A 26,330-nucleotide genomic window follows, 5' to 3' on the forward strand; every position below is an offset into this window, starting at 1 on the left:
GTCAACTCAAGGCTGAAGTGTACTGAAATGCTTCAAACAGTTTATCTAAGGACAAAACAATTCTCCAATAACTCCACGTAACGTGTGGAGCCTCTTGGGCCTCAAATAAAGTGAGATTTGGGCACTATTTAGCAGAAAAGTGAGCGGAGGGGTGAGAAGATGACTCTGACACACATCTGCGATGAGGAGGTGGTTGTCACGCGCTCCAGGGTCTGTTGTTCACTTGCTTTACTGTGGCTTGTAGCAGGAACGGTTTCGGCAGAAGAAACTGGGAGTGCCTAATCCTGGAGCATGGCAAGGCCTTCCCGGTGCTAACTCTGCATTCGGATGCTCCCTTTGAATGAGAAAAATGACAGACTTAACACAACTTTTCCTTACAGATGGGCTGCAGGGTAGGAAGGTACCCCACTTCCCTCCTCTGTTACGTGAGCAACGCCCCAATATCCTGTTGAATCTGGCCTAAAAGGTAGCAAGACTAGAAATGAACTGCAGATACTTCTTTAGACATTGATACTGACATCTAGACATAGATATTTCTTGAGACAAAAGTTGTTAAAAACCAGCCAAACACCACTAGTTTCACACCTCTGCCTGAGAATATTTATCTGGCGAGTAAAACAAGTGGTAACAGGGTTTGTCCTCCATTTAAATACATCGGGTTCTGGCCAAATCAAAGCGCCTCATCCTGTACTGATTTCCAGCGGTTTTCAAATGTGGGGTCATAAGCCCAGAAGAGCGAGCAGGAGCAAGGCTGAGAATGAAAAAGTTTGTTCAGCTACACTTGACTTTACGTACTGGTGCATCCCGCTAAGTTAAGGTTAGGCTGTCAGCAGTACGTAAACTCAAATATTTGCTGAAGTCTGCAGGGTTGGTGCTGGGTAGTGGGGTGGGATGAGACCGTAAGGATGCGTTTGATGCCAGCTGACTGCTTGGGGGGAAAAAAACCAAAAGGCAAGAGAGGGAGCTGACAAAGCTAACAAGATGCTGAGGTGCTAAGCTGCAGAGCTCTGGCGTGCATGCTTCAGACTACGAGCGTGCTTTAGACTGTAAGGTGCTGCTCAGACTATAAGCACGGCGGAGCAGGGACTGCCTCCTCCTGCCGTGTGACTGCCGGCACGGGCCCTACTCTGAGCACGGCCTTAAAACATTGCCACGAAACAGGAGCCAGTGAAGCATGGAGTATTCAGTGCGTACCCAGCTCTAGGCACTAAAAGCATCTAAAGATTCTGCACATCAGGGAAATGCCATGGTCATAATTATACTAGCGGAAGTTATTGGCATCGGTGATGGAAAGTGGGGCTTACAAGTGACATCAGTGTTAACGTCCTACCTTCGGGCCTCTGTTGCAAGTTTCCCCATGGAAACGAACATTTGGATTTTGAGGATTTCACGTGCTGGACGGAGGGCAGAGCTGTGGAGCCCTTCCCAAAACTCCCAAGTATTTCCTGTTGAAAATAAAACGTGTTGATACCTTATAGTCCTTGATGGGGAGATCCGGCAAGTCCCTGGCACATTTCAGTTTTAAAGCTCTTCGTATTCAAATCTCCCTTTGATTTAATTCCGAGGTTTTGGTAGTATGTTGGATTTTGCAAAGGGCTTTTCAAAATCTACAGAGGAGAAGTTCTCATTTCCTTTTTTTTTTTTTTTTTTAAAAACGTATGAAGTCCATCTGTCCCAGCCACCAACAACTGTTCCGAGTCAGCTGTCAGTGCCAAAAACCACTCAGTGGGAATGTTGTTAGCTCTACTGCAGTTATAAGTCGCTTGTTGGTATTTTCTGACGGGAAGTACTTGCAGTATTGCTCTCTTTTCAACAAGCAGTAAAAAAAATCAGCTTGGAGGGCCATGCCAAAATCAGACACTTAATAACATCTTCAAAAAAATTCTTAGGAAGGGCTTGGTGTTCCTATTTGGGTAAGCAATATCTGGCATCACCACCAGAGAGTAGTTAGATGCACATCTACTTTACAGCTGTTGACAAAGAACGTGACACCAGCGCATTCCCTCTTGCTCTGAATACTTCTGAGAATTACGTGGTTACTGAAGCACGAGGAGATTCAAAGAGTAAAATGTGGGTTTTTTAGTGAGGAGAAGGAGCTGCGGACTGAGATGTTGCTCTGATCGTGAACTTTGGTTCTTTTACTGACCTGTTTATTTCCCTTGCACAAGTTGAATTCTGGGTCTCTTGGCCCGCTGCAACTGTTCTTCAATTATCCGTCCACACACTGAGGATTTGCGCCAGGGACACACGTTGAGTTGCCAAAAATCACCTAAACAAGTAAATAAAGCGGAATGAGCTTCTGCATTTAGCTTCACAAATAAGGGCAAAAGCTGCTCTACATAACGGCTGAGGGAGGGCCTGGTTTCTGAGCCTCCTGCCAGTTTGCCTCTAACTTTAGCCATCTCCAAAGGGTAAAACATTGGTTTGCCCCGACTTGCTCCTGCTTTCCTTGCAGCTTACTTAGATTATTATTTAAGTTTCTCTTGCAAATTGCGTTCACTGCTTTATCATCCTTTGCGATGAGTGTTTGTTGAAGCAGAACTGGCCTCCCGGTTGTATATTTAGAGCTAATGCTTCACAGTTAATTGCATCAAGCCCTGATGATCCGGAGAAGGTTCGTGAACTCCTTACAGAGCAGGCCTGGAGTGGTGGGAGGGAGTTAGCAAGGGGAAGGATTTCCACAGCCCTGAGTCCTCAAGAGTCCTTTTTCTGCAAAACAAGAGCGTGTATTGCTAACGTGCCCCTCAACAAGATAAAACAACCGCTCTATGTGTAAAAGCTGGTGGCCTGCTTTGAAACTGCTGTTTATATAAAAAGAGATTGATTCAAGATATAAAATTAATTAGGATAATTACATTCTCAATCTGGCTTCTCCATCGTACGAGCTGCACCATCTTTTTGCAATTGATAAGGGCTGTTTGCCTTCCCTCTGAACCCCTAGGGAGTATCATGTTTTTATGAGACACAGGATCAAAACCATATTCAACCACTAACCGTCAGTTCCACGTAGTGGAGGAGTAAGGGTGCGCACCGCCCAGCGAACCCCACTCCTTCGCTGAGTCAGGACACGGCCTCAGAACCAGTTAATGGCTTTAATTTCACTAATGAAGGTTCTGGACACAGTCTTAATTTTCACCCAAAGGGGCTGGATTGCCGTTTGGGTACAGTTCTGTCAATAGCTGCGCTTGGGGCAGAGGAAATACCTCCTGGGTCGCAGTTCTCAAACTCACATGCTGGAAATGAGAGTTTTAAGTTTCAGAAACACAATGAATGACATAAAAACTGGACCTTTTTTAATTTTTTGGCTGGAAAGCTCAGGTCTCTGTTTGCTTATGACCCTTCAGAGCGCTAACACCCTCAGTATTAACTTGAGATTAGAGGTATTGTTTGTTTGGAGAGTTTCATTCTTTAGTTTCTAGAGACCGAGCAGCAAAAGAGTACCTCCGCGGGGAACAGGACAGCAAGGCACGCCATGGACTTCACCACAACAGTGGCCCCAAGGATAACCAACCCCTCACAAACTTCTGCTTCTCATTTTAGATAAGCAGAGGTCAAGCAGCCTTCCTCTGGGGATAAACATCGGGGGAGGTGTATATTAAAGATGTTTCCTGTACAAGAATGGCCAGCTGAGGTTCTGTTATCACTTCTTCCTCAGCGGTCGCTAACTTTGATTGCCTTGCTGCATTTCATACTGTAAGAAAGCTTTGTGTGACTCCTGTGCAGAAGTTCAGCTGTCTAACACAGCTTGGGAGTGCAAAACCAAGACAGCTGCATGACTGAGCTGGTGCCCTGTTCCTACTAGAGCAGCATCCTAAGCCAGGCCTTCACGTTAATTAGGAAAAACACTAATATGCAAGAAGCGAGGCCTAGAGATGGTGCTTCTCTGCACTTCTGAAGCATCTTGTCAAAGCTCCTTCTCTGCTGGGTCGGGTATTGAAGGAAATCGCTTTTGGTGCAGGTTCCAAACCAGACAAAAGAGAAAAGAGCAGCAGATGCGGAAGCAAAATTTCTAAGTGGGAGTTGGCAAAATAAATAAATAAAAAATCACCCCTGCATTTTCCCCTGCTCCTGAGAGCACGTCTGGGTAGGATCCCCGTGAGCTCACCTGCGGACTGCTGAGAGCCGTCAAATGGGAGTCCAGTCAACATGGGCTTTAACTAATTAAAAAGAAAACCAGCCACATACATGCTGTAACCTGACAGCCCACAGGTACTTGAGATAAGCTAAAAAAAATTAATGGGAATTGTTCTGTCATGCAAGAACTACTTGTCAGTATAAATAATATAATGTATTGGGTTATGTAGTGCCCCTCGTGGGATGTTGCACAGGGCTTAACACAGAGACAGTTACAAGGGGAAATGAAGGTCTCAGAGCAGCAATAGATGAAGTAGATGAAGTAGATGAAATTAAATTGTGTTCAGATAATGCTCAAGGTTTTCTTTCTTTTTTTTTTTTTTTAAGTCATAAATCCCAGGGATTTCAGAGTTAAAGCCAGAACACACTCTAACCTACTCCCATCAATGTACCTGATGATTACAACACAAATGTAAGATCAGCGGGTTTTTAAGAGTCCTCTTAATTCGTTTGGGCAGAGCTGGCATGAGCCAGAGCTTTAAAGGAAGACACTGAGCTTTAAAACTGCAGCGTACCAGGGACTTACTGTATCTTTGGCATGTGGCTAAAAGGTTGCAGTTGACAATGTTCAGCCGTATGTCAAGATTTTTAATCGCACTATGAAAAATATAGTTCGGTGGCCTAGGTAGGATTTTCTGCTGAGCTGGAGAAATCCACTGAAATCTAAGGGGATTTGTTCCCATTACTAGGCTGTGTTTCTAACGCCCATGGCCTCTTCTGAAAATCCCTGCCTTAATAAACTTCGGGGCAACTCCTTATAAAAGTGGCCAGCATTTTACAGGTGGGATTTAAATTGGCGCATACTGGTTTAGACTCTGTTTTGGAGGGTGGAAGTATAATATTTCTGAAAATTCAGGACCGTTGAAAGTGTCCGACTTCCCTGCTCACTCCACCACCTGAGACACCCGATTCACTTGTCGTTTTTGACAGTCTTGTCCAGTATGTCTCAAGATGTATAACCATGGAGTCCTTAATGGTTCCTGAAGGAGCCCATAATATTCTACACATCCAAAGTCAGTCAGAATTTTTGTTTCATTAGCAATAAGGAAGAACCCTGGCAAACAATGCCATGAAAGAGAGCTGTTTTTGAGAAACCGGGCTTACCTTTTAACAGGGCCAGCACTGCTCTGCACAGCAGTCCTGCTTTTCATTCCCAGTTGAAAGGTTCTTGCCACTTTACATCTCTCCGGGGTGGCTGCGTGCTCTCTCAGGCCTGCTCGAGTGGAGTCGGTTGCACAGCTGAGGACTTAATGATTTTGTCTGCACATAAATGTACAAGGCTCTGCTTGATCTTTTAGGTCAAGATCAGCCAAGGAGGCAATATTTTGATTTTGCTAGGATGCTATCCTTGGAAAACAAAGGCCTTGATAGATGTTACTGCTTTTACCTGCATTACAGAGGCATGTACGGCTTCTGTTCACGGATCCGTGTCTCTTTGCTAGATGCTGTCAAAAAAAATAAAAATAAGTAAGAAAAACCTCACCATACCCATTTGTGTCCTGACTCAATGAAAGCTACCCGAAAGACTAATTCATCACACTTTGGGCTGCCATAAAGATGAGGAGCATTCCTTAGAGTATTGGATGATAATGGCTGCATGAGCAGCCCTTGAATCACAGCAGTGGACAGAACCAAGTGTCCATAGGCGAGACAGCCTCTACCACATACCCCGAGGATCCATTAAGGAGATTACTGCCTGCTAATGGACTTCCTCCTGAGGCGCTCTGGCTGCTAACACTCTCTCGAATGATTTCCGGGAGCTTACACAGTTAACGGCAGGGAAGGTGTTGCAAAGTCCTGCAGTTCTTGCCGCTCCTGTAAAAAAAATACCTTTTATCCCCTCAAAGGATCGTATCAACAGCTATTTTTAATACACACTTAAATCTTTGCTTTAATCTTTTTCTCCTGCATTGATCTCTGCAAAAGCCCAAAGATAAATATTTCTTTATACCCACCACGTTGTTTGGAGTTAGTTATTTTTAGAGCCTGGAAAACATCCGCTCTGTAGTAGTGAGGTCCTCTGCATCCAGTAACGTACCTTCGAAGGGGAAGTCCCGGCTCTGTGCACAGCAGCGACCTGTACCTCTGGGCCAGCCCTGGCTTCCCCGGCTGGTGGGAATCCCCCATTCTTGGAAGGGCGGGCCGTTTTTGTTGAGGTGTTTAGATACCAACAACCAAGGTGGAAGGAATAATACACAACCCCCTGTTAGCATAAATGACCCATGCTTTGCTGACAGGACTGGATAGACATGCTATGAAACGGGTTAGCTTCAACCAGCATGGATCTCCTTGTCGATCTCGTAGCTCCTATGGCAGAGGAGGTGCCGGTTTGTTTCGCTCTGTGGTCTTAGCTACTCTGCTGAGATTGCACATGGTGTACATCAATGGGGCCAGTCTGATTTCTCAGGGAGCAAGGAGGCAACGGCATATCTCATTTCTTGTGCACGAGCAAATAGCTATTAGTTGGATACAGCTTGGTCAATGCTGATGGAGTTGCCCTTGCACTGGCGATCTGGAGATGAAAGGCAGAGTGCCTTCTAATCGCCTCCTCTCATGGGTCCTCCCTCAGGCAGAACCGGCTATTTGAGTTGGTAAGCATCCTTATGTATCTGGTGTTTTCCCTTCATTTTGGCCAGTTTTCAACATCCCATAAATAACAGTGCAGTGTGGAGCTCTGCCTGCCAAAGCTGCCTTGTGCGTGCTGGAGGGGAGGTTAAACCAGGTACTAACTTCTTTCTTCTTCCATCAAAAATGCTCTGTTGGGCCTGGCCAACACACAGCTGTCCTCGCCCACAGGCACTGCATGTTCTCCCACACAACAGGGCAAGATAAGCCCTTTGAAGTCTGCGTTTGGGCTGGCAGCAGCTTCTAAGGCAATGCAGTGCCCTCCTCTCCCAGTTGCCAACTGCGCCTTGAGTTCTCCAAGTCAACAGCTGAGCTACGATCAGGGCTGATAAGTCCGCAGTGCTGGATCGCTGGGGCTGTGCCAGGGGATGGAGGGGACTCCAGATTCCAGTTCATTTGCGGTGCTCTGCGAGCACGGGAGGACTCCGGAGCTTTTTCCCAACGTTGCGCCGAGGCGTGCTCGTCGCCCGCCAGCAGCCCGCTGTTGGACAACAATAGCGATTGTTCTCCTCGCCCGGGGAGGCTCCTGGTGTTCTGCTGCAGGCTTCTTGATCCTCCTCTTTCTGCAAATATTTGGAACAGATCCTGTTTGGCCGTTCTGACCATTTGACTCAGCTATTAGATGACAAAGGAAGCTGGACTCTGGTTCACCCTGACAACAAGTAGCTCTGCAAAGAGGGGAGGTGAGGGTCAAATGCAGAGGGGAGGCAGCACGCTCTGTGGGAGAAGCACAGAGGAGGCGCAGAGACCTGGCCTCAACGGTTAGAGCCAGCGCTGGGTTGCACACAGCGGTTCTGTCTGCAGCACATAAGGGGGATCCCTAACCTTGGCTGTAACGCCGCACAGTCTTGAGGAGAGCATGGTTTTGGAGCTTCTTGTGCTCTAGTGACAAACGTGTTGTAATTCTGGCTGTTTAAATACTTCCCAAGAGCTTTTCAATTCCTGGCTCATCCTCGGTCACTTCTGAGACACACACGTCATACGTCTCACATCTGTCACTCAGCTTCACGTTCTGGATGTGAAGCAAAGTCTGTCTTTGCTGCAAAGGCTTCCTTCTTTTCCTCCCTCCCCGGTTCCCTTTGTGTATCTGTGCCCCTCATTGAGAAGCAGTAGCTCCTTCAAAGAAATGCGAGAGAGCCCATTTGCAGAATTTACAGCTGCTTCCTGAGAGTTGAGTGTCCTCCTCTTTAACAGCAAGCTGTTAAGCATGCTCTTAAGTGGGAAGATAAGTGGTGTTGCGATCCTTTCATCTTGTGGCTCAGAGCAGGCTGGAGATAACTGATAAGGGGATGACAGCACAGAAGATGCATGGGCACCTTTGGATTTAATTTCTACTTTGCAAGGCAGTCTTTAAAGCATATCTCTGGTGGGAACACAGGTTGGTAAAATAAAGCTGGTCCTTCCTTTCTCAGCATATGTCTTTTCCTCATGTCTCTGAGGCAGATCCTCTGTCTGTGCCAGCAGAGCCGGTGCAGAGTGAGCTAGGTTCTCCATTTCCGAGCCCTCCTTCTGGTGCTGACATTCGAGGGACTTGGCTTGAGTTGTCTCTAGACACTGTTTCGGCTGGTGATTTCATTTCCACATTTTTTTTTTTACAGCAGTTCTTTGCGGATTTGAGCTGTACTTTAAACAGGGCTGCATTTGCAGTATGGCTGTATCAGTCTTGCACATGATGGGCAAAGAAGCATTCCTCTGCAAGGATCGCTGTAGGAGAGCACACATCAGTGACAGCTTCACGTGGGTGGGAGTCTTCAGACCACTCTTTAACAGACTGTGCATTCAGTTCCAGAATTCCTGGTTTAGTCCCTCGTCTGCTGGCTGAAACAGGTGGCAAGCACATGCCTGTAAGGGTCTTTATTGGGGGTGGTCTCCAAGGTCAGCTGTATCCAGCCCACATTCCAGCTGAGTCCCTCTACCTCATCTTCTGGCCTGCCTGGCCCTGGGCCATCCAGCCCAGAGGTTCCTAACCATGGCACACACGCTGCTTGTCGAAAACAAACCACTTGAAAGTAGTGTGTCTGTGGCCCAAGCCTGTGCCGGCCTGCTGCATTTTCCTCCGAGGAAATGGGGAAAAGTCGTCGGGGCAGAACATGTCAAAAGCTCAACAAGGCCTCCGGGGCGCGCAGGCTGCCTGGCGCGGCAGAGAGCCGCTGCTCATCCCACGTCCGCACGAGGGGAGACGGCACCGGCACGGCTCCGCTACGTGGCAGGAGAGGCTGTCTCCGCGGTAGCAGGTACCACAGTCTCTTGGTAGCAATGGTTGCCGCGCAGACGAAGCTGGTGAGCTGCTGGGCACGCCAGGCCTAGGAACATAGGTAAACGTTGAGCTGTTTGAGTCAGAGTTAAAGCCTTTGGCAGGGTTTTGGCGCCGTTTGCAAGCAAGCATGATCCAGAGGAGACAATGCCTACTGCACTGAGAAGACCTAATCCAGGTGCTGCTGTTGAGGGGGCTTCAAAGGAGCCCTGGCTAACACCAGGCAGTTCCCAAGTGCCTACTCCTGTCTCTACTGTTGTGTTAAACAGACACTTCTGCTCCCAGCACTCTGTGTGGTGGCAAGTCTTGCAGATGAGGCTACAAACCTTCCCATAGCAAACCCCTGCCTACCTGCCTGGCAAGCCTCCCCTTCATCTGGGGAGCTGCTGCGTAGCTGAGCGGTGCTGGTTTTTCCACCCCAGAGCTCTTGCATCACAGCCCAAAGTGTGAACAGAGGCTGCAGCCTCCCTCTCAAATCAGCCCCCAGTGCATCTGCACCTCGCTGTTACTCAGCACTTTTCACTGACAGGGAATTAAGTAGGATTTCTAGGTCATTGTGAGCCTGTCAGGAGGAATCGTCTCCTGTAGACCTCATTATCAAGGCCCTTTCTGCAGTTCCAGACTTCAGAACAATTGCAGCCTGGTTCCCTAAACACTGACTAATGAGACAGAGCTGTTAGCAGCATTTTACTAAATAAAGGCTGTTTCTGCCTGAGACAGAATAAAGCCAGACTGGATTTTCTTAGCAGTCTCTCACACGGAAGGTATTTCAAAGGACCCTCATTAAAATAATGAGCTAGATGTTGCTCTTGTGGTGGCTGCTTAGGGTCAGCGCTTGATGCTACTGCCAGGTGCTTCCCCAAAGCAGTGACTTCAAGTAACTTGTGCTCAAGTGACCTAAAAATCTCTCCAGCTCCTTTGGTTTCAAGGTATCTTGAGCATTTACCTGAGCTCCTGTGACTTTGCCCTGCTCTGATAGCGACTTGATACCTCACGGTGGACAAACTGCTTGTAGCTCTCAGGGACCTCCATTTCCTTGGGTGCCACGGGAAGATATTTTTTGAGCTCTGGATTGTGGCATGGCTTTGGAAAGGTAAGGGACATGGCATCTGAGCAGGTGGGACAAGTGGGACTGCCATGTATGGTTGCTTTTCAAAGGAGCTGGAGATTTGCAGATTGCCAGTAGGTGATAGGTGAGATTTCTGCTTGTACCTGGACACTAAGCAGAAAGGACATAGCCCCCACCTGAGTAGTCTGAGGCCAGAAAACTTCTGTTGATGTTCCTGTAATGAGATTTTTCATCCTACCTCTCTTCCTCTTGTCAGAAGGGCCTGGATTAAAGATGAACTCTGAAGCATGATGAGATGGGTCTGACTGCCTCTGCCTGGAGCAGGCACAGGAGAGCTGGGGATTATTACCTGGCCAGTTTGCAGGTTTGTTTGAAGTGGTGCTTTGATGTGGCAATGGGAGTCGGTGGAAGGTAAACGGTGTCTAGACAGGTTTTTCTCACTCTCTGTTGTTGTCTCTGAAGCAGCAGAAACGGTGCCAAACAGGCTGAACAGCTCCAGGATGCGAGAAGCAGAGCTATTTCTAGAAAGATGGAACAATGGTTCTTCAGGAGAATCCAAGGCAGCTCTCTCTGAACTCTTGTCGAACCGCCTGCAGGTGGAACTGCTCCTCTCTGTGCACCACGCACTGCCTGGATCAGTTATTTGCAGCTAGATACTACTAAGAGCGAGCGAGGGGAAGTCCAAGAGGTGGCCAGTGTGTTTCCAGGTGAGCTGGCATGGCACAGAGGTACAGGAGAGGTCCATGAACCAGTGTGCTGGCCGGCAGGGCTGGGAATCCAGGAGGTCAGTCGATTTTGGCAGCATTCGGAGAGGGATCAGGATGGCTCCAGCAGTAGTCTGCTGAGAAAAGACTTTCTCAGTTTGGCTAGCTGGATGCTGCAAGGATTTGCCCAGCAGAGCTGGCCTGCGTGCCCAGTAACAACTGTAGCCAGTGGTTCAGCTACACTGGGAGGGAAAGAAAAGGCAGGCCGTGATCTAGAGAGACTTGTCGCTGGCTGGCAAGCTCTGCTCTCAGTGCTGTCTTGGCTCTGATGTGCCATCTCCCCCAGGCTGTTTGGGAGGGGAAGTGGAGACTGCATTCAAATGCCTATTGTCTGTCCTTCAGCTGGGAGCAGAGCCAGAAGAGAGAGAGGCTCCGGCAGCATCTGATACAGGGGGCAGATGTTAGGAGAAACATATTCATCCGTAAAACGCTGTCACTGGGATTTTCAAAGGAGCCTCAAACGTTAAGTGCCCATGTGTTGGGATGTGTACATGAAGGTCAGGAGTGAAATCCTGGGCTCCTGGGATTCCTGCTGGGCTCGGGGAAGCTTTCTGAAAGAAGCTCTCGCCACTGGGACGAACCCTCATGCAGCATCTGTGGGTTGTCCAGGTGACTGCTGTTCTCTGCCCCGTGGGTTTAACGGTAGCTGGGGAGAAGGGCAAGGCCACACAGTGCCAGATCTAATCTCTCGTGGGGGCCTTTAGAGGTGCGCGGTTGAGTTCAGTCAGGCTCCCCTCTCCTGTAGCCAGCTGCCGACTTGCACGAGCATGAGCTGAAAGCGGAGTATTCCCTGCCCCTGCCTGTCCTCTCCCTTCACCCCTGCCAAAGTAGGGCTCGGCCACAGGTTTCAAGCGGAGCTGGAAACTTGGCACTGAGGCGAGGAGCAGAAAAGAGCCCAGCTTGCTCTCCTCTGTCTGGGTTGGCTTCTGTACTGCTGTGGGGAGTACAAATATGTTCCCAATCTGTTTGCTTCGCTGACGTGACTCCAAGACACACAGGCAACAGATACACTGACCAAGAAGGGGCCATTGTTAGAGGGACCTTCTTGACTGTGGCTCTGCTGTAACCAACTGACCGCCGCTGCTCTCCAGCGCTGGACTGCAGCCTCCCCCATGCTTCATTCACAGGGTCCAGGGCGCTTGATCCTCCTGGGTCCCCCAGCTTTAACTGCGCATTAGCACAGACACGCCAGGGGTTCATTCCTGTTTTACTCAATTTGTCCATCTGTGTGCCCTGATCTGGCCTTTTGATTTACATGCCCATCTCTGGCAGGCAGGTATTAAGTCAAGCTGTAGATAAAAGAAGTTACAAGCGTTGCTTCCCTGTGAACCAGCCCAGACGTTCAGTGACACTTTGCTAATTGCACACAGGCAGATAGCCTGCTCTGGGTGGAGGCTGAGCTGCGAGGAGCCAGGGGAAGGGAGTGATGGACTGATGGACAGGTTAGCATTTTGGCTAAGGAGGAGTAAGGGCCCCAAGAGAACCAGAGAAGAGGAAGGGAGTTACCTCATTTGTTGCCAGCAGCCAAAGCAGGGTTGTCCCCTGAGAGGTATTTCCTTAAGCTTTATCCAGTCCGATTTTAGTTGCAACTTTTATGAACAATAAAGGCGTCCATGGTTTCCCTTGGAGGAACTGGAATGAATCCAAATAGATTTTAGTGCTGAGAAGCAGATCCTGTTATTAATGTCAGCCAAATCATTTCTTTATATCTCCTTCCCACCTCTTTTCCCATTCATACTCCTTAAAAGCCTGCAGGCAGCTATCAAGTCCAGTCCACCCTCTTCTTTAGGTGCTCCTGAAATTGCAGACCAGATTGCAGCCATCCCTGGCTTTCATGGTCTGTGAGAGCATTTAATATGCCTGCATCGGACTGGTGGGGGGACTGTCCCCCATGCCTCAGGAGAGGCCTGGCGGCGTGACGTGTACCCCCTAAACCTGGCAGGACAACGAGACAGATCTAAGCTGAACTGGGGACCAGCACATAGCCAGGAATGATCTTCCAACGCAGAGCAGCAACCCTCCTGCTGCTGGGCCTGTGTCTCTCTGGGAAAAGGGCCTCTGACCAGGACTCAACTGGGAGCATTTGGCTGAGAAAATTCTCTGCTAAAAATAGCAGCAGGAGATGCTTAAGGAGAAAAACAAGTCAGGGTCTGGGAGAAGTTAGTTCCCAGATATATGGCTAATTCAGCTCTCCTGGGACAAGCGATCTTTTAACCTCTTCGTGCCAAGGCTCATTTCTGCTGTATTAGACAAGCTTGCCTTGGTCAGGAATCCAGGTTAGGACAAGCCAGAATGGCTTTCATCCTCACTCTTTGCTCTGGCATAGCATTGCTTTCCTCCCTCTTCCCCTGTGCATTTATGCCAGCATATTTCAAACAGTGCTCTATATCAAGCTTTTTATCTGTCTGTGACTTCATTTGGGCTCCCTTTAATTCCCGATGTACTTCCTAAGAAAATAAACTCCATTGAGCCCTGCAGCACAACTCCCTCTGCAGGCTTGCAGCCTATGCTCAGGCTGATGTTAACAAGGTAAGTCTTTTCAGATCTGTTTGCGTGATTCAGGGCTGCCCCTAGAACAATATTCCCCCAACTCACATGTCTTCGGGCCTGCACGTGGCTCGTGCAGCCTTCTGCCGAATGCCTTTTTCCCTTGTAGATCTGCATCCTTTGTTCTGACAGATTCACTGCAAAGCTTCAAAGCTCCCCTACAGAAGACGGCCCCACCTCTCCAGCGTGGAATGACGGCAGTAGTTTCACAGGCTCTTGGTCGCACGCTCATGGGCAGATGTGAATGTTCCCTCAGTGCCTGCAGTCAGCCTCTTGCAATGTTCATTTCTACATGGTCTGTGCAACGCATTAGCTAGACAATTCCATTTAATACCCGAGGCTAGAATTATACACACACAAAAGACAAAAATGATACTGTAAAATTGGAAAAAATGTTCTTAAAAAGACAAAAATGATACTGTAAAATTGGAAAAAATGTTCTTAAAAAGAGAGCTGTTTTCAGCCTTGTCATAAATGATTTCTCTGTGTGCTTGCTCACGCCCTCTCCTGTTCCCTTCTCTAGCCTACTCTCAGCTCTTGGCTCGGATGACTACTGCTTTCTTCCCAACTCCCATTTTCCACAGGAAGATGACATGGTTGGTCTCTGATAAGCAGAACTTCAGATCTGCATTTTGTTGGTCAAGCTATAGGCTGGAGGGGAACAGAGGATCAAGAGATTAGAGTCACAGACAGAGGAATAGAGGATTATAGGCTAAAACCCTGCGAGTCACTGTATTGATGGTTGGGACACAGCCAGACACTAAAGACTATTGCAAAGCCTGGTGCTGATAGCATATCCGCTTATTTCCTGTCTTTGCATTTCAGGCAGCTTTTGATATATGTGTCCTCATCAGAAGCCAGGGTCAGGCAGGTACCGAGCATCCTAGCTCCTGTGGAAGTCAAATACCTGCTGAGATCAAGTCTGTGCGTTGGCTGGCGCTCAGCCTGGAAAACGTCACTTTGGCTTATGAGATTCTCAGCAATCCTTGAGTCAAATTCCCACACAAGACAAAAATAAAGGAACTTGCCCCTTTTCCCGTTACAGTTTGTTCTGTCTCCCTGATCCTGGCCATAGATCCCTGCCACGTCTCAGTGACCTGACTCTGCCCTGGAGACTTCCCTTAGCATCTGTCTGCTGCAATGACAGCCCTGCCAGGAGGAAGGGGCGAGGACGGGAGGAAGACCATTGCCCCTGGCTCTTATCACAGTTATCTGCTGGTTCCCTCCCACTTTGCACTAATTTGGTATCAGCATCTGCCACTTTTGGGAGGAAAGGGACTTGCTGAAGTGAGAAATAATGTAGGATGTGCCTGTATGGCAATTCTTGGGGCTGGCTAGGGAAACAATGGAAGGCAAGTGGGAATAGGCAGGAAGGGTTGGTTTCAAATCTGCCCTGTGCAAATATTGCCACTTCTCTTCACCGCTCACCATTTTTGTTCCTGGCCTCTGCTTCTGCTGTTGTAAGGCACTCTCATCCAGTAAACAGATCACAGAATGGTATATCCACTGCTGGCTGAGACAGCAAGATGTAAGATGGCTTACTCTTCCTGTGATTTCCCATTCCTCGGTTTTTTCCTCCAGTGAACTAAAACTGTACATCCTTACTGAATTGCAGGGGACACTGAATTTGAAGGGACTGAGGCTTAACTGATAAACGTACAGCACTTTAACAGATAAAAATGATCATGGGGGAACACTGCGTGTGAGCATCTCAGCAGACATCCAGGGGCACAGCTAGCTGTGTTCCTTGGGCTTTCGTGCCCTAAAGCAGAGGTGGGGCTGAGCTGACCTCCTGAGATCCCCTCATGTCTCATCTTCTGTGAATGCACTAATTTTCATGGTCCATATTGGCCGTGAGCCTGACCAGTTTGAAGATGTAATTATGCTGTCCATTTGTTAATGAAAATGGCAAGAACAGCGCTCGGTACAATGTGACTGTTTTGATACATTCCTAGCCAAGTGATCTGTAATTGTTTCCTTGTTGTCTTATTTCTCTTCTGGGTTTTGCCAAAGACTTGATGCAGACGTAATGAGAATCTCTCCTGCCTAATGGCCTTCCCTCAGAGCCACACAGCAAGGCCACCTGCCCCTGGTTTTCCCTCCTGGAGAGTCAGCGTAACATTGCAAACCCAAAGCATCTGTGTAAGGGACTTGACCTCAGAGGCCAGTAGCAAGGCAAAAGAAATGATCTGGGCAGGACTTAATCCCCCGGTTAGCGGTATCTAATGCAACGCAGAAGCTTTGTGCCCTATTCCTCGTTGCTTACCCAAGGAAAATGAGACTTTCAGTTCCGCCTCGCATTTCTGTCTTGGGAAGGGAGAGGCAACTCAGGAGTGCGAGGGCTGGTAATAACAGCCTCTTCTAGGCACAGCTTTCCCATTCATATGTCCTTTCTGTTCCCTCTCCATTACCCTTCATCCCAGATTCTGAGGGGCAAGTTCTAAGTCCTTCCACCCTTACTTTGAGTTGAAGATGGCCTGAAATTATATTACAGAAAGAGATGCAATCTGACACGCTGGAAACTCTCTACCCCTTGCTGCTTCCATGTTAATCTCTCTCAAGTATTAGGTATTAGTCATCCACCCAAGTATTGCTTCCTTCCTGCCTTGCACGTACGTTCAGTCCCTTCTGGGAGAAAAGCCAGAGACTGGGGTATGGGCTTGGGAAAACAGGAGAGCTAGGACCAGATTATGCACAGATTAAGATGTTGGGCAAGGCACGTACAGCCGCATCTGTAAAGTATTAGATGCACATCTTCCCCTTGATGTCAACAGCATGTAAATACCTTTACGGAGCTGGCTCTTGGCCTCTCGAGACACGTCTGTTCTGATGGGTGAAAATCTATTTCAATGAAATGGGATAAGTGTGCCAGGCCCTTCGACCTGGGAGCTTTCTCCCCAGGTTGCCAGCTATCGGCTCAGCTCTGGCTCTCTCCTAAAGCATCTGTGCTCCCTTAGGGAGAGTGGAGCATGAGAACCTATTGGTGGACTAGGTCCAAGCTCAACATGTCCAGCCGAGAGCTCAGGCTTATGCTAAGACTCTGAGTAAGCTTGAACTCTTCCTGTTCAGACAGCTTTGCAGCGTGGCTCATGATGCCTCCTCCTAGCACAGGCCTAAGGATCTGCGAAGTGGGTGGTGTGCAAATCTGATCTTGAGCATAGGCTGTCTCATCTTTGTGAAGTTGCAGAGATGTCTTAATATCTCATCTCTGAACAGACTGCAATGCCATAAGCAAAACAGCAACCAAAGATTGTGAAATTCTTACCTCCAGAGGCCCTTGTCAGATGGATATTTGAGGCAGCGTGTCTGCAGCTGCATCCCAACGTGACGAAACCAAAGTTTGGGAAACCAGAAAGGGCTGTGTGGTCTTCACAAGGCAACACCTACACATCCGTCCCTGCATGGGAGAGAGGAGGAATGTTTGTTGCAGGGTGAGACTGCTTTGCAGGGAGGTTTTTGTCTTAAGAGGGCTCTGTATCTCCTTGATAGGAACCTGTTTCACTACTGACTGTGGGTGTATAAGCTGTGTGTATACCAATGGCTTTGCTGTCTGATTAGGAGGTAGAACAGTAAATCCTCCTGTCCAAAATGGGAGGGGAAAAAAAAAAAAAGAGGAACAAAGATTGTTTGCTTGGCCTGGATGCTAATGGGCCACCTTCTCTGCAGCAAATACAGTCAGGTCTTTAATGTCCCAGCTGAAATCAGGAGGTTTAAACAGGTTAAAATTTCGTTCCAGAACTGTACGTACTCAATTTGCAGCCAGGCATCTCCTTGCCTTCTCTAGTGGTGAGCAGGAAAAGAGTGAATTAAGAGCAAAATCTGAAATTCTTACATCTTCAGGTGGACACAAATACTCAATGGTCTTCCACACAACTTTGTCCTGTTGGGTCCTGCTCCTGCCGAGACCACCAGAGACTCCTCTTATTATCACCATTTCAGAAGAAACGAGTGCCATCAGCTAGCTATGTAAAAGAGGAGAGAAGCAAAAGCCAGAACCATGTGGAACACCAAACACTGCTCTGTAACGTTGCATTTGCCTTCTCTAGGTTAGTTATGCTTCATGTTTCCTGCCCAGGCGGGCACATCTCCTCTGTTTGTAGGTGCCTATCAGAGAGTTGGCACCCTTTTAACTGAGCGGTACAAGCCATGCATCTAAAATAAGTCATGCTGTTTTATGATAGCTGGTAAAAATAAAGCCTTACTAGCACAAGCAGCTATAACAGCACAGAGAATTTACGACTGAGTGGGTTTTTTCCAGGGTGTGCTGGCCCCAGTCTGGTGATGGCCTTTTTATAACCGTTATCAGCTCCCACACAGACCAGGTCCATCTGTTACTTAATTTGAACCGAGACACTCCTAAGCTTTTGTTTGTTAATCTCTTGCTGCACATCTACATTGTTCTCTAGCAGGGCAGCCCACCCGTGAGTCAAGCTTGGCTTGCTGATCTCGGGCAGGCGCCATGGAAAACCAGAATAAAAGAAAGGCAGCAGCAATGTCTGGTCACTTGGCCAGCACGGTCCACCTGCCTGCTCCCTTGTACCAGCTTCAAGGGGCTTTTAACTTGCAACTTGGACGCCAGAGCAAACACAGCCAGCTCCTTGGACGGGAGGCAAGGGGAGAAAGTTAAGACTGAGTACTACAAAGCAAAATCCTACTGACTGCGTCTAATGGCATAGGCTGGGTTTGTCAAACAGACCTATATGAACTGACACTTAGAAAGGTAGTGAGACACCTAAAAATATAAGCGAGGATTAATAGGATGCCTAATTCCCACTGCAATTCAATAAGAATGAGGTGCGCTGTTCATTCCCTGCTCACACATTTATGCACCCTTTATAAATCCAGTCTTTATATATCACAAATGCATTTCAGTCCCTTAAGCTATTTCCAAAACCCAGCCAAGGGACAGCTGGACAAAAGAAAAAACCAAACCAAACCCAGACCATACCAGAGCCAGAGTAGGTTAGGTGTTTTTTGGTATCCCATTCCTTATGCCATGCCGTGTTGCCTATCCTTCACCACCTTGTCTACATGGGCACAAGTTGCATCACGGAGTCACAGTGACATGCACTGGGGATAGAGAGGAGGAACGATAAAGAGCCTGAAGCACTGAGATACAAAAGGATGGATATTTCAAGGTGCAGATGGTCGGATGTTTCTGAAAGTTAGGGCTTATGGTGATTTCCTCAAAATAAGCTGAGGACAGAAACCTGGCCCCCCCTCTTCCTTGTCTTATCCAGTCCAGCACTGTGTGGCTTCCTCTGCTCTTCCTCTGGAGATTTCTCACACATTTAACAGTTAGCTTCCTCCCTTCCACACACACACCCCACTTCTAAGGCAGGGACAGTCCTGGGGTCAGCTGGGCTGCCCTGAACAACAATGCTTGTCTCCTGCCTGCTGCTCTGACCACCTCTGCTCTACCCTCGTCACCATTTCTTTCACTGCAGCTCACAGTATCGAGGACGGATGCCCCAGGGGGCACCGCCAAACTGGCAGTCATAAATGCGCTGACATGCAGAGGGTTCAGCTAACACGTTCCTAACGCCTTACAATATATCACTCACTCTCACTCAGTCGCACTCCTGCTCCACAGACTAACCATCCAGAAAGCAAAGATGCTTAACAAGGCATGTGGTTTATAGCAGCATTCCCACATGGCTTACATGCATTCTGAATTGCAAATCAAGCAACGGCTTAGTGATGATGGACACCTCAAGCAAGGCATATTTTTGTTGCTTTAGCAGGCAGGTGCTTAAATACAGCTGCATGTTTTTGTACTGCTTGCGCCTGGCAGTGCATTAACTAAAATTACCGTATCAGATAACTGCAATATTGGCAAAGAAACATTGAACGACACTGCAGCATAGACTTTTGGCAGCAACTTATTTGAACTGTTTCCTGGTGATCCTTTTTACCTTGGCTATAGAACTTCAAGAATACTTCACCTCCTTTTCACATTTCTGCCTAGAGTTTTTAAACAGAGTCGAGATTGGGATGGAAGGAGATGGAAGGTCAGGCTTTACATTAGACGCGGTACAGAGATAGGAGATTTAACACAGTCTAGTTGTCTATAAAGCTGCTAGGTTTTTTTCCTGTAACTGTAGTTTTGGTGTAGCATTTTAAAACGATTCAGATAACATGAGTCACAGTAACAAGCATGGGCTGGATCTCTTTAGCTGAGAGAAGTGCCATAAGAATATGCTATAGACTTCACTGCCTTGCCCTGGATTCTATTTTGGAGAACTGATGGCATTTGGGATTCAACCATATGTCTGGCTGAGTCTGTAGCACATACAGATCTGGTAGGTATTCGGAGATGTAGCACATACAGATCTGGTAGGTGCGTCTGTTGTAGCATGCACGCTGCTCTGGGAAGGAATGCATGTCTGTGCCCGGCTGTTCTCCAAATCCTGGGTGCTGAGGCCTTTGAAGTGAGATTTACATAACACAAAACCTTTGCTGCTTATTTGCACTGGGCTGAAAGAGGCCTAAAGGAACATTTTTGGAATACTCTTTTTAAAAGGTGGCAGTCGCCGCTAATGATGATTTAACAGGCAAAACAAAGCAACCGGGTAAAGCGCGGTCACCAAAGAGGCAGCACTTGCCAACAGCAGGGAAATGTGACATAGCACAGATGCCCAGGCTCCCTCAACAGGAGAGTGCTAACAGCTGGGAAGCACTGGCCTGGTGCAGATTCCTCCAGCCCCGTGGAGACTGGTGAAGAAGGGAGATCCCAAAGTAACACTAAAAAGAGCTGTAATGGTGTTCCGCTCCTCCTCTGCAATCTGCGTGGTCTCTTGAGGTTTTTGTTTTGTTTTGCTCCCTGCAGAGCCGTAGCCGCCTCGTTATTTAGAACATGCTACTTGCAGTATTCTTCTGCCACACACAGAATAAATTTGCCTTAGCCATGATTTAAGCAGCCTCATTCATCTCTGCCCACAGTCAATACATGTAATAATGTCAGAACCTCTCACAGTCTCCAAGGACTCAGCTTCTGTCTAAAATTTATTGTCATCCTGCTTTGCGCCTGAGGGATAGACCTGAATCTCTTGTGTTTAGTGGGGGGGGGAAAGCCTGCTGCGAACAATTCCAGAGAAAGGAGATGGAGTTTGGTGGAGTCCCGCTGTCTTGGAAATGCTTCTAGACTCATAACTCCCTCAGAGTAACGCAACGTTGTGGCGTTACTATCTCCACCTTCAACTGAACTTATAGGGTAGCTACAGTAGATGTACTTCAGTAGGACTGTTACCACGCTATCTGCTTGATGGGACCTGATTTTTCTGGAAAAAAGATCTCATGTAAACAGGAACGTATAACAAAACACAAATCAGTGCGTCAAGCGTCCATGTGCCTGTCCCTCCCCATCTTTCCCTAGCGCTTACAAAAGGAAGATTTATAGGACAGTACAGACCAGATGGATGCTGTGCAAGCTGTCTTCTTCAGCTCCGCAGGTGCAGTGCAACTCTCTATAGTCATCTGCTGCTTCAGGTCTCAGAAGAAAGCTATCATTTGTAGAAGTGTCCTTGTAACACAGTTCCCCGATGAAGGAGGGTGCTGCCTCTGAAGAAAGCAGAGCCTATAACTTGCCCCCCTTTGAAAACTGAGGCAAACACATTATCAGGGCCACCTGCCCCGATCGGGAAGCCAATCAGATCCCCACAGTTAAGCTGAGGGCGTAGGCTTGGGCCCTCAAGAAAAGCTCTCTTGGTTCCAGCAGCAAGACTCTCACAGCAGAAGCGATCAAATCCTTGTTTGTATGAAGTGCCCCACAGTACTGTCAAAAATGTGTCCAAAGGTTTCAAAAGGATTTTCCCAAGATTGTTTCTTGTCCTCAGGTGATTAGCTACTTCCAGTGCGCTGGGGTTTTGCTGGGATCAGTGAAATCTGTTTATGCTCACGAGGAAGCAAAGCAAGGATCGCAGCCCCAGCCAGAACACCTGAAAGGATCAAAGGATGAACAGAGGGAAAGGAACATGGCAGCGTCTTGCGGCGTAATTACCTTTTTTCAAGGGGTAGGTCTGGAAGCACCAGGCCTGATGAAAATGGACTCCGCAGCGGACTCAAACAAATTACTGGTGGTTACTTAGACCACCCTCTGACTGAAAGAAACCAAGACTGGAGCACCTGCTTTGGCCTGCTGAGAACCAGCCCTGAAAATGGCATTCTCCTGGCTCTCCAAAGTAAAGCATAAATAGGCTGAAAGCGAAGTGCTCACTGCACTGCTCCGTTCCTCACTGCAGCTCTGATACATGAGACTTCTCCCAGATAGCTACCTTGTAGTCCAGAGCACTGTCATCTTAGTTCAATATTGGATTTCTCCCAAATGCTGCATGAACATCTCAAGTGCAGAAGGGGGTAGGGTGGGAAGGTCCTATTAAGAGCAGTTTTGGCTGGGCCAACTCTTAGCTTGATTCAGCCAGTGGCTTTTATGTGAGTAACAATTATTTTGTACACAAAGGCAGCTTCTAAACCGTGCCAAACTCCAGCTCTCCCCAGTTGTCTTTGGGGTATAAGCACCGAGTGCCAAGGCACCGAGGAAGGCATCAGCATTTAATGAATAATGAGGGATAAGAATCAGCAGGAAACATTTCAAAAATGCTGAAAGGATTTTAGGTGTTCAAGGCCCTTGAGGTTTCAGCGGGAAGGCCTTCGCAGCTCTTGGGTATTTCTGGGACTGCTGCCTTGTTACGCTGTCTGATCCACTCTGCCAGAGGAATTTTGCCCCTGCATCATCAGATTCTGTCTGTCCAAAAGCTTTCCACCCTGAAGGCCAGCACACAGGAATTTCCAACTGTCTGTCGTGATGCTGAAGATCCTTTCTTTCTCCACATCCCCCTTCAGCTGCCTTTTCTGCTTTCAATTCAGGTTTGTTACGACTTTTTTACACTGAGTAAAACAGTCTTAACCTTTAGATACATCCCTTCTTATGTCACTGAGGCACTGGTTTCCATCATCTTTAACTTGCTGTTTGATCGAATGCCCGGTGAAGTCAGTGGGCATCCTCCACTAGATTTCAGCCCCCCTGTAGCTGACTGTCTAGCACTGATTATAATATGTATCCTCCTCCTGTAAGGCAGGGCTTTGGAGCAGCCTGTGTTTTGCAGAACACCATACTCTGACCGAGAGGCGATGGGCTTTGCAACAACCAGAACGCCCGGTTCCAAAATCTCTTTTATGATGAAGGCATGGCTTGCCTCTGCTGTCTGATTCGCTTTCTTCCTACTGCGCCATGCTGGAAACTGCCCGCTTGTGTCCTCCTCCCTCAGGAGAGCAGTTTCTGAGCGTGGCTATCCAGGAGCACGTGAATGTTGTTCGTACCTGCCTGGGTGAAATGCACAGCAGAAAAGACAGGGAAGGCAGAGTTTTCAAAAGACAATAATACATTAAAGATGGAAAATTACTGTATTAACTGGAAACATTTTGGTGCTCAGAGCAAGAAGTACAGTAAAGGGAAATAGCTTGTGGTGTAGGGATGCCTTGCGGCGGTGCATGATCGAGCTTTTGTCCCAGCGTCAGCCTGGCTGGGACTCCACCCTAAGAGCTGAACTCCCGTTTTCCCCTGAATCGCAGTCCTTTCAAAATTTACTATCTTGCATTTTACAATACCATGCTGAGTCTTAAAATACTTTAAGATGTAATCAGCGTATGTTAGAGGCCTGGCACACTTCATCTTCCAGGAACTGACCAGACCTCTAGAGGTTGGTCTGCTTCCTGTCTTTTCCTTATCCAAAATTATCCTTATTCCAAAATTAATTTGCAAAATAATAAATTCACTCTTCCATTGTCAGAGTAAGAGTTCCTTTACCATCTAAATAATCATAAGGCGCAAGGAAACGGCTTGTGCTGGCACTGGTTTTGTGCCATTCTGTTAATCCTCCTCTTTAATTGCTACTTCTAACAATTATATTTTCCTGTATTTACACCATGACGCCTAAATAAACTTAGGCCTGCCGGACTGGCATTAGTAGCCAAGAATAAGTTTCATCTAGGGAAGTTAGTCCTTCTAGCCGGCTGAGAAGATTGCTCAGCAGGCAGCGTGTTTCTGGCTGGGTGACTTATGAGCTGTACTATTTCTTATTACCTCCTGTTTGTTTTTCCAGGCTGCAGGCTCTTGGCTGTGGAACTGACCTCCAGCAACACCAAGCCCGTGGTGCAGGAATTCCAGAGTGAGTGCTGCGGGGGCCCGCTGGCTGCCTGACACGACGGCTGCACTGCCCTCTGCCTGGGGATTTGCATCAGTCCAAACAACTGAGAAGAATTTTGCTTGTTGCTCATGATATCTGGTTTCTTGGGGGAGGCAGGACAACTGAGAGCCTGAGATTCAGAAAAGTGCTCAAGAATATGTCTCTATCTCTCCCTGGTTAGCAAAGCACTTGATTGAAATGGTTTATTGAAGTCCCCTGCAAGCCACCGGCATTGCAAAGTGTCTGCCTAAGTGCTTTTTTGAACCGGATCCCAAAAGGAGGAAAGGCAGTCGCCTCGCAATTAATATACTGAGAAGGGGGTCGGGAAATTTATGTTTTATCTTGGCCCTGCTACAGACATGCAGTGCGATACTGGTAAGCCACCTCTCGACCCTGCTGCGCTGCCTTCTTCTGTAGAGGAGACGGAGATGACAATGCCTGCTTCAAAGGGGAGTGGGCTTGCTGTATTTATCCCCAGGCATCGTGGTCCTCAGTACATTACCAGACACCACCCAGAGAGATTCTGCATCCCTGACTCACACTGTAGGCTCTGATTAGCAGCAAGACAGTGCTGTGGACTCACTCTGTCATAAGGTCTTGTTTGCCATAAGTTAGAGCCTGTAGAGAACAGCGTGTTCATTTCTGTCCGTAGTTGATATCTGCTCGGCTATTATTTTTGCTGGCCAAAATCCATCTTCCCCAATAGCTCCTGGAACCCAGCAGTGTTTCTGTTTGTGAGGCAGATGAAAGAGAAGGCTTTGCTTTGTGGGCAGCATCTCCTAATAAAACACTGTGCATGACTGCTTAAAGCAGAGCAAAAATACAGCTGCTTCCCATTAATCTATATTTCCTTTATTTCTCCTCCTAGGTGTTGAGCTGTCCTGCATTATTAAATCCACCGTAACACCAGATCCCAGAATCGAGTGGAAGAAAATCCGAGATGGCGAAACCTCTTACGTATTTTTTGACAATAAAATGCAGGGTATGGGCATTCATTGTTCTTAAACTTCCAAAACAGCCTCAGAAACACTACAACTGAGAACAAACAAGTCTGCAAAAGGCAGGAGCTCTGGCTGTCTTGCTGCTTTCTTCTGGAACTAGAGTTCAGCAGCCAAAGTGCAAGATGGAGAGAGAGCAGGATGTTCTTTGCTCTCTGCCCTCATTATTGACAGTTCACAGTAGGGAGCCAGAAAGAGCTGCAGTGAGATCCTGTGTAGGAGATGCTTCTTGGGTAAGAAAGCAAATGCTACAGCTTCCCTTCTCCAGCACCTGTTGGTCCTTGCTGGAGGGTGTCTGAGCTCTTGGGACCAGACACTGACCCCTCCTGTCTTTACATATGAAATCTAAGGGCTCCAGCCTGCACTTCAGAAGGGATCTCTGCCTTGAGCTGCCAGTGCTTACTGCGGAGGTAGCACAGTGCATTGCAGCATCCTGGGAGCATGGGATAGAAGCAGACTCTTTGGCTTGATGGTGAAACTCAAACACAGGACTGCCAGTAGGGCTTGACTCCATCTGGAATTGCTCCAACACTTTAGATGGGACCAGCAGCCACATCCAAATGAATCTTCCAAAGGAGACAAGACCTGAGGCTGTCTTGGAAGTCCAATTTTGCCACAGTTTTTGAGATTTGGGGTGGTGCTTTCCAAATTCATCCTCTTATATGGTTGGCAGCGTTGGTCTCCTTTGTGGTCACCGGTGAGAGGAAGGCTCTTCGCTTTAGAGAATCGAGTTCCTTTCAGGTGGTTCTCTTGACTCCAGGAAGAGTCCAAGATCAACCACTTAATTCAGATGCCTAAAGTTAGTCTGTATGACTACCCTGAAATTCTTCTCTCTTTTTTCCTCCTTATCAGGAGACTTTGCGACTCGTGCAGAAATTCTGAGCCGGACGTCACTGGTGATTAAAAACACCACCCGGATGGACACTGCCACATACCGCTGCGAAGTGGCAGCACCTTCTGATACTAAAACCATAGATGAGATTAATATCCAGCTTACAGTCCAAGGTATTACTTTAAACCCAGATACCTCTGCAAGCACTGCCAGCTAACAGAAGAGGCTGTGAGCCTCTCCAGAGTTGAAACTGTGGCACTTGACAGACACTGGAATTTGTCATTGAAAACCAGCTGGAAATAGTGGAAAGTTTTGATGCCTTTGTAGCACAGCCATCTTAGAAAGTATGTCAGAATTTGTTTGTTCTACTCAGCAGTGCCATTCACATGGTTTGTGTCTTTCCCACAGTGAAACCTATGACTCCTAGATGCACCGTGCCTAAAGCCGTACCTGTTGGCAAGACAGCCTCTCTTCACTGCCACGAGAACGAAGGCTACCCAAAGTCCACTTACAGCTGGTACCGCAACAGTGAACCTCTATCACCAGACACGAAATCAAATGCCAAATTCCAGAATTCCTCCTACACCTTGAACCCCACCACAGGCACTCTGGTAATGCCCTTACAGACCTGATGAAGACTTGTTTCGCTCAACAGGTTGTTTTTAAGGTCACTTGTAAAAGAAAAACATCATTGCATGGCTTTCAAGGAAGGTATAATTCGAGGAAGTTTAGGTGGTCTGGATGGCTTGGGAAAGGGAAGGTTAATGATGGAAGAAGATATTACCCTAGCTGTTTGGGTTTCATCACTGCCAATACCACGTGCCTTTTTAGAAAGAGGGAAGGAAGATGTCTCACAGCCCACCGTGAAGCCTGGGCAATGGAGCGTTGCTTATACGTGCTTATACCCTCACAGTGCCTTCTGT

The 26,330-nt window shown here is 47.7% G+C and overlaps 1 protein-coding gene and 1 long non-coding RNA gene across 12 annotated transcripts in view; one reads left to right on the forward strand and one right to left on the reverse strand.

Moving 5' to 3' along the window:
* LOC135316696 (uncharacterized) lies at positions 1 to 26,284 on the reverse strand. 11 transcript variants are annotated; one of them, XR_010375950.1, is made up of 10 exons: positions 17,226 to 20,758; positions 16,659 to 16,790; positions 13,442 to 13,733; positions 12,353 to 12,478; positions 5,900 to 5,949; positions 5,522 to 5,579; positions 5,239 to 5,380; positions 2,147 to 2,269; positions 1,331 to 1,445; positions 1 to 334 (listed from the first exon to the last, which is right to left on the reverse strand). It is a non-coding gene; the product is annotated as an uncharacterized LOC135316696 (long non-coding RNA). The 11 variants fall into 11 exon arrangements; XR_010375948.1 differs by having other exon boundaries at positions 5,239 to 5,394; XR_010375942.1 differs by lacking the exon at positions 5,900 to 5,949 and adding an exon at positions 20,805 to 23,097 and having other exon boundaries at positions 5,239 to 5,579; positions 17,226 to 17,355.
* The window catches only part of JAM3 (junctional adhesion molecule 3), a 32,885-nt gene that overhangs the window by 1,463 nt on the left and 5,092 nt on the right, over positions 1 to 26,330 (forward strand). Inside the window, exons 2-5 of the mRNA XM_064470960.1 lie at positions 23,494 to 23,559; positions 24,446 to 24,559; positions 25,428 to 25,580; positions 25,816 to 26,018. Of these exons, the coding sequence (XP_064327030.1) occupies positions 23,494 to 23,559; positions 24,446 to 24,559; positions 25,428 to 25,580; positions 25,816 to 26,018 (536 nt within the window). The remainder of the gene's footprint in view (positions 1 to 23,493; positions 23,560 to 24,445; positions 24,560 to 25,427; positions 25,581 to 25,815; positions 26,019 to 26,330) is intronic.

The sequence above is a fragment of the Phalacrocorax carbo genome, chromosome 21, assembly GCF_963921805.1.
Source record: "Phalacrocorax carbo chromosome 21, bPhaCar2.1, whole genome shotgun sequence".
NCBI lineage: Eukaryota > Metazoa > Chordata > Aves > Suliformes > Phalacrocoracidae > Phalacrocorax > Phalacrocorax carbo.